Here is a 7311-nt window from a genome sequence, read left to right on the forward strand (position 1 = left end):
GCTACCTGCACTGGAAGACTTTGTGTCCAAATGCAGGGATGGGCTATTGGGTCTGTGAGGTAAAGGAAGTGAATCAGCCTCAAAAGGCTGAGATTTCCCCAAGCTGGAAACATACCCAGACCCGTTCAGAGCCTAAACACTTAGTGTAGAAGAGTGAAATGAGACACACCTTGTAAATCCTCAGCCAGTACCTGGGAAACATCCATCCCTCTTAACCATCAGCCTAATGAATTTTCAGCCAAGGGAACAGACCTATTGAACCAGCATTTAGAGAGAGACAACATAACTGCGTTTACAGAGGGTTCCTAGAGCTCACCCTTAGCAGCTGAGTTTTGCCCGATTTTGTTAGCTCACGCGGACTTAATTAATGGAAGCTTTACACCTGCCCTGGCCAAAGCATCAGGTGGCCACCAAGCCCCTGAAATATGGCTAGCACCACATGTTCAACGCTGGTGTGAATGTACTGAGTTAAAAAAAAAAATGTATTTTACAATTCATTTTACCGTGTGTTTACCTTCTTGGTGTGGTTACAGAAAGTTTTCACTTAAACTGTGTGTGTCTCACTCCATGGAAGTCGGGCGTCTCTGCTCTAGGCTTCAAGCTGCTTGTTAAGTTCCTGGCCTTTTTCACCTCTATTACCTGTGTTATACCAGGCTGTAAGCTCCGCGGGGACATGGGTTCAAGGCTGCATCTCCAAGCGCTGTCACGTAGTAGGTCATCAACTGCCCAACGAACGGTCTCTGAGTGGACGAGCCCACCCTGCACGCCGGCAGGTTTGCAAAGTGCTGCCGCATGAGCGTCTCTCACCCAGGACCCCGACCCAGCGGGCCGCTGCAGTAGCTGGGGCTCCACACCCCGACACACAACCCAGAACGCACCTGGGCGAAGGGGCGGGGCCAGGGGAGGAGACAGGGTCGGCCCCACCCCTCGGCCGGACCTGGCTCTGCCCGGCAGCGGTTGCTAGGCGACGCCCGACGCGGTGAGGGCAGCCTGAGGCTGGGGACCTGGGCCTGGGCTCCCAGCGGCGGGGCAGAGCACGGTAACCGCGGGGAAGCTGGACGCGGGCGGCATGGAGGACCACGAGGAGGAGGAGGAGGAGATCACCGCCGACTCGCTGCGGTACAGGCCCCGGCCGCTGCCCCTGTCGGCGCTGTCTTACATCAGCTACATCCCGCCAGGGCGCCGGGACCCCAAGGAGCACAGCTACTTCAGCCGCCCGAGCCAGGTGCGCCGCCGCCTGGGGACGCCCCGGGAGAGAGCAGATCCCGGCGGGACCGGAGGGAACGGGGACCTGACCGCCCTGCCGGTGTGCAGCCTGGAGGGGGTGCCCCGTTTCCACGTAGGTCTCTAGGGCGGGCCCGCGCAGCTCAAAGGGCGAGGCCCCATCAGGTACTAGCCTGCGGATCGTCGGAGGCTGCCACCTTGCAGCCAAAGGGGGAAGAGAAGCCAAAGAAAAGGAAGCAAATCAGAACTTTCAGGGAATCAACTGTTTTCCTAAAAGTCTCCAGTGTCTTGCAGCTCAGGGCCCGGGGGCATCATTATTCAAAAGGCACATTGATTGCAGGGGACACTCAGCGATGATGAGTGGCCCCAGAGGGTGAACCGATGGCTGGGAGGAAGGAAGGCTTTTCCTCAGGGGGTACAAGGTGTTCCCACAAAATGTCCCTCCTCCTGCTCCTTCCCACCCACAATCCATGGGGCACAAATGAACCTCCATTTGGATCAGACAGCACACACTGGAGTACCTGCCACAGGTGAAGGGTAGGAGAACTCGCCTTGTTAAGAGCTTAGCCTTGCCAACAGCAGCGATAGTTTCTAGTTTAGGGAATTGTTATGGGTTGCATTGTCTCCCTAAAATTCTTGTCAGAGTCCCAAACCCCAGTACCTCAGAATGTGGCCTTATCTGCAGACAGGCAATCAATCGAATCAAAGTGAGGTCATTAGGATGGGCCTCATTCAGTATGGCTGTGTCCTTATAAAAAGGTGCATAGCGGGAAGACGGCGTGAACAGATGGGGAGACAAGGGCCTTCTAGGAACCAAGGAGGCATGAAAAGGTTCACCCTCACAGCCTTGGAAGGAACCAAGCCTGCCAATGGTCATCTCAGAGTTCAGGCACCAACCAAAACTGGGACACACCATTCAGTGCAGTTTGACAGCTGGGGCACAGCAAATTCAAGTCCTGAGGCCGTTAGTGTCACATGAAGAAAGTGACACAACAGAAACATTAACACCTAAATCACATCCTCTGGGGATTATCTGGACTGGCATTTCATCAGCTGTGGAGCTCCAGAAGCGGATTCTCTGACCTGGAGACCACTTGGGCTAAGCAGGGTGAACTGTGTCCTAGGTTTGTGGGTTACTCAGCTCCCCCTAGAGTCGTTGTAAATAATTCCATGCCCCACTCAAAGCGAAGTAAAAACATGGCAGAATGAGCTCTTACGTCAATTAGCATGCAGCATGCTCGGTGATAAGTCAGTAGCATGGCCACGGTGTCCTGGGTAGAAACATTGGCTTTGTGAAGCTGTGTGCATTGCCCCAGTAACAAATTCTCTCACTTTGCCCATCTGTGAGACAAAGATCAAACGGTACCCGGTGCCTGGAATTCTTATGAGAACGAATGCAATTAATGGTATACAGTGGCATATAGTAAGCCCAGTGTGCATAGAGCTATGATAGCTATTGTTTGCTTTTGTCAGTGAATATTAGAGTTCCTTTCACTGAGAGTTGGTTCTGGGGGCCAGTGTCTTATCTCCCGCGCTCATGCACTGTCTGAGATTAACACAGTGAGGCAGGTAATCTGTGCAGAGCTGGTGGCCAATATCCTCTTGGGCACAGGGAGCCCAAAGGTAAAGCTCCATCAATGCCGCACTCGTATCAAAGCCCCAGTAATGCCCTGGTCTTAAGACAAATTTGTCATCTCAAGCTGCCAACTACAATGCCATCAGCCCCAGGCCTGCTCCCTAGCGGGCTCTGGCTGCCTGGGTTTTCCTAGAAAATGTTATTCCAGGGGCAGCAAATCAAATTCAGTTCAATGGTGCTTTTAAATTACCTTTTTTTCTGCTCCTAAAGTGGAAAAGCTAAGTCCAAGGAGAATGGCTTTTTATGAAGGGGTTGGTTAAATTTCTCATTCTAAAAGCTACAACAGCAAAAAATCCTGATTGGTTTTAGAATATGCTCTCACTCATGCTAAGGTGAGTTGTGGATAGCTCTGTGACGAGTGAGGCTTTGCTTAGAAAGCCCCAGGTTAGCCCTGGTCGATGTGGCTTAGTTGGTTGAGTGTTGCCCCTTGCACCAAAGTATTTGGGTTCAATTCCTGGTGAGGGCATATACCAGGGTTGCAGGCTCAAACCCCTGTAGGGGGCATGCAGGAAATAGTTGATAGATGTTTCCTTCTCTCTCTCTCTCTCTCTCTCTCTCTCATCAATAAAAACATTCAAAAAAAAAAAAAAAAAAAAAAAAAAAAAAAAAAGCCCCAACTTAGCTTTGGGAGGATTAGCTGACTTTCCTTCTAGGTGTGTGGTGGGGACAGAGGCCCTAACCATTTTTTTTCCCCTCCTGATGACTGCAATTTCCCTTCCCCAATGCAGCCAAGCACTTTGTAAACATCACAATGGGTGTTGACTGGCCAGAGGTGCAGAGGGTGTGTGGAGGACCTGTGCCCGTGTCCAGTACACAGGAGGTGTGCAATAAGAGCTCTCCAGCTCCTCCACATCCCCCCATATTGAGCCTCTTCCCTCTTAGGCACCAAGCACATCTGCCATGTACACTTGGCCACTCCTAGGGGCCGTGGAGGACAGGCAAGCTCCCGTTCTGTTGCTGATTTACCGGTTAAAATCTAGGCAAGTTTACCTCTCGTGTCCTGTAGACTCTTGCACTCACATGGCTTCCGAACAAAATGTGTGCTAGCAAATGAAGTCATGACTATCCCCCACATATCTGTCCTTCCCCTCCCTGCTTCACCCCCCGCCCACCTTTACACCTAGTAACATCTATTCTATTACATATTTTACTTAGTTATTTGATTCCCCCATCCCCCCCACTAAAATAGCTTACTAGGGCAGGAGTTATTTCTTTCCTCAGCTCACCAAACAGTACCTGTCTCATAGTTGGTGCTTTATAAATACCTCCTGCATGAAAGAATGAGGAATGAATAAATGAAATATAAAATATTTTAAGCAGAGAGACAAGTCACCAATTTACATGATCATGCGCTTAGACTAAACCAGTGGTTAACAAACTCATCAATCAACAGAGCGGCAAACCGCGGCTCACGAGCCGCCTGTGGCTCTCCAGCCAGTTTGCCAACCACTGGACTAAACAGAAGACGCCATGCCGCTTCAATGGCTCAGCCTGGGAATAAGCCCTCAGCAATTTTCTCCTTTTACTCCCAGACAGGAATCACTTCCATGTATGACTGTATTTTTAAGAGAGACCCAGGATATAATCAGAAATTGCACCGAGATGACAGAGAACATGCGAAGGGCCTGGGACTTCATGTTAACCAGGAGGTAAGACTAAGGATATTAATAGGCTCTGACAGATGGACTGTGCATACACAGTTGTTTATTACTGTGTCTGGTGTGTGTCTGGCTCTCCTTTGTGCTGCTCTCCTCTAGTTTACGAAGAGTATGCTGCTGTTATTGCTCACTCTAGTCTGTCGTGTTGCTGTTCATTAATTTTGATTGGCTGCTATTTCTACAGAATTTAACGATCTAAATGGGAGCAAAATAAGAAGTTCTTTTCAACAGATAAAGTAGGGTTTTGCTTAACCTCCAAGTCTAGGCTGTCACAGTCCTTCCAGGGACACTGGGCTTTCAGGGATGAAAACCACACAGGCAAGGATGTATCTAGCTCCCAAGCTGATTACCAGGCCACTGCACAGAGCACAGTTCCTCCATTCTCTCTCCACGATTTTCAGGAAGGGAGGCTCTGCCTGCAGCCAGCTCACAGGGGGGTGACCAACAGAGGAAACAACACCCACAGAGTGAGGAGGCTGGGATCCCAGTGGTACAGGGGCAAGGAGGTGGCATGCTCCTTGGCATGGCTGGGCCCATCTGCCCGCTGGGCTGGATCCTCTTCCTGCCCTCCCACACTCGGACATTGTGCCCATGCATTCTGACCTGAAGACAGTATGGTTATGACAAGTTGGGTCCTGGTTAATATCTTAATCTTTTATCTGATACACAGAAATCAGGACATAAAAACCTTCAGTGGGATTTTTTTCTAGATCAGTGGTTGGCAAACTGCAGCTCTTGAGCCACATGTGGCTCGTGAGCCGCTCTGTTGACTAATGAGTTTGCTGACCACTGGGATAGGGGCTTAATCACAAGGAACAACAACAGCCTGTAATTATTGGAATCGAGAGTCTAGGTCAGTGGTTGGCAAACTCATTAGTTAACAGAGTGGCAAACTGCAGCTCGAGAACCACATGTGGCTCTCGAGCCGCAGTTTGCTGACCACTGTTCTAGATCATTAGACATTTGCCTGTCACTGTTATTGTTTAAGTATGTTGTCATGCCACTTTCAATGAAACATATCATTTTATGTGACATTAAGTGATGGAGGTAGTATGAGATATTACCGTGTAGATCACGAATGTTAATGTGTTTCCTCATGTTTTTGTTTGTTACTTCATTCCAAGTTGGTAGCGAAGTCAATGCTTCCCTACCATGAGAACATGTCTAGCGTTTCATATATCCACTCATAGATTCTGAGCACCTCCCCTGTACTCCTGAGCACACAGAGAGTAAGGCAGCAGTGTCTGCCTCCTAGACCTGACATTCCCACGAGGAGACAGAAACACAAAAGCCAAACAAATAATGACTGAATCCAGGCAGTAATAAGTGGCTGGCAGAGACACAGAGCCTTCTAAGAGGATGAGGAAAGTGAAAGTGCTATGTGGGGGCCTGGGAGGTGAGAGGGGCTGGGAGATTAGAAGGGGGCTGTGGAGATGAGGGGTGCTGGGAAGAGGAGGAGTCCCTAGGGGGATGTGCACCCTGGGAGATAAAAAAGTTGGGAAAAGAGAAAAAAGAAGGGCAGGCAGGATCAGGGCAGGGAGGAGGGTGGGGAGGGAGGAAGAAAGTGAATCTGCAGTCACAGGTACCTGGCACCTAGTGCAAGAGCTCTGCCTTTCCTCTGAGGGGCCCGAGGACACCGAGAGCTGTGAGCTGAGAGGCAGAGCCGACATAGTGAAGAGGTCCCCTGGTGCCAGTGTGGAGTAGCCTCCAGGAGGCCCAGGCGGAGATGGGATGGGGTGCAGGTGTGCAGGTGACTCAGGCAGAAGAACCAGCTTCCAGCTGGGACCGGTTTGGCTCAATAGATAGAGCATCGGCTTGGGGACTGAAGGGCCCCGGGTTCGATTCCGGTCAAGGGCATGTACCTTGGTTGCGGGCATATCCCCAGTAGGGGTGGGCAAGAGGCAGCTGATCAATGACTCTCTCTCATTGATGTTTCTAACTCTCTATCTCTCTCCCTTCCTCTCTGTACAAAAATCAATAAAATATATTTACTGTTGCTTACCATTAAAAAAAAAAAAAAAAAAGAACCAGCTCCAGATCCCAGGCTGAGGGGAGGGTGCGGAGGCTGAGGGAACGGGCATGCGCTGACCTGCATGTCTGGTGCCCTGGACAGGAGCAGGAGAGGCCCGTCGGGGTGCTGATGTCATCTGTCTACGGGAAGCGCATCCACCAGCCAGTGGAGCCTCTGAACCTGGAGCACGGCCGCGCCAACCATTTGAAGGCTGACTTCAACAGGAAGAATGAGATCCCCAGCTTCAAAGATCCTGGCTTTGGGCACATTTCTCCAGTGTGACAGTTCTCCTGTGAAATTATTTCAGATGAAATGGTGCTGGGGACTAACCCCCTGGGAGCACCTGAATAAAATGCAAGCTTGGTTCTCACTTGATAGCGGTTGGGTTGAGCTTTGTTCACGGTGTTTACAAGTCTTCCTGGGGGAGGCGCTCGCAAGAGCAATGCGCAGTTACTTTTCTTACTGCCTGATTCTTCCATTTTCCCTTTCTCCACAAGGAGGTATCATGAAACAGCCTTTTGGCACAACTGAACTCTAGATGCCACAACACTTTCCCCCACAGAGGCCTGAGCAAACAGAATTTTGCACAGTGGAGGACAAAAGTAGGGATGGGTGGCCTCAGAGGCCGGCAATACCCAGGTCACTCCTCAGGGGAGAAGCTGTCCCAGGTCCCAGGGAAAGACTGGACTTGAATCTTCACCAGACTTGGGTACAATTCTGCCTTCGCATCTTCTAGCTGCATGGTGTAGTTGGGGAAATGATCTCACCCGTTTGAGCCCACA

The 7311-nt window shown here is 50.5% G+C and overlaps 1 protein-coding gene across 1 annotated transcript; it reads left to right on the forward strand.

Annotated features, from left to right (window-relative positions):
• Positions 1-967: 967 nt before the first annotated feature.
• CUNH5orf49 (chromosome unknown C5orf49 homolog) lies at positions 968-6897 on the forward strand. The gene is made up of 3 exons (XM_036410830.2): positions 968-1225; positions 4393-4509; positions 6632-6897. Exons 1-3 carry the CDS (start codon positions 1070-1072, stop codon positions 6809-6811), a joined length of 453 nt encoding a protein of 150 aa, XP_036266723.1. The 5' UTR covers positions 968-1069; the 3' UTR covers positions 6812-6897.
• Positions 6898-7311: the final 414 nt, after the last annotated feature.

This window comes from Pipistrellus kuhlii, unplaced genomic scaffold (assembly GCF_014108245.1).
Source record: "Pipistrellus kuhlii isolate mPipKuh1 unplaced genomic scaffold, mPipKuh1.p scaffold_m20_p_4, whole genome shotgun sequence".
NCBI lineage: Eukaryota > Metazoa > Chordata > Mammalia > Chiroptera > Vespertilionidae > Pipistrellus > Pipistrellus kuhlii.

What these genes read in the sequence shown, in the direction of transcription:
- CUNH5orf49 (XM_036410830.2), top strand. Translation starts at nt 1,070, where the DNA reads ATGGAGGACCACGAGGAGGAGGAGGAGGAGATCACCGCCGACTCGCTG. An exon ending in ACTTCAGCCGCCCGAGCCAG is followed by an intron (nt 1,226 to 4,392) that starts GTGCGCCGCCGC and finishes TTTTACTCCCAG; the next exon opens with ACAGGAATCACTTCCATGTA. An exon ending in GACTTCATGTTAACCAGGAG is followed by an intron (nt 4,510 to 6,631) that starts GTAAGACTAAGG and finishes TGCCCTGGACAG; the next exon opens with GAGCAGGAGAGGCCCGTCGG.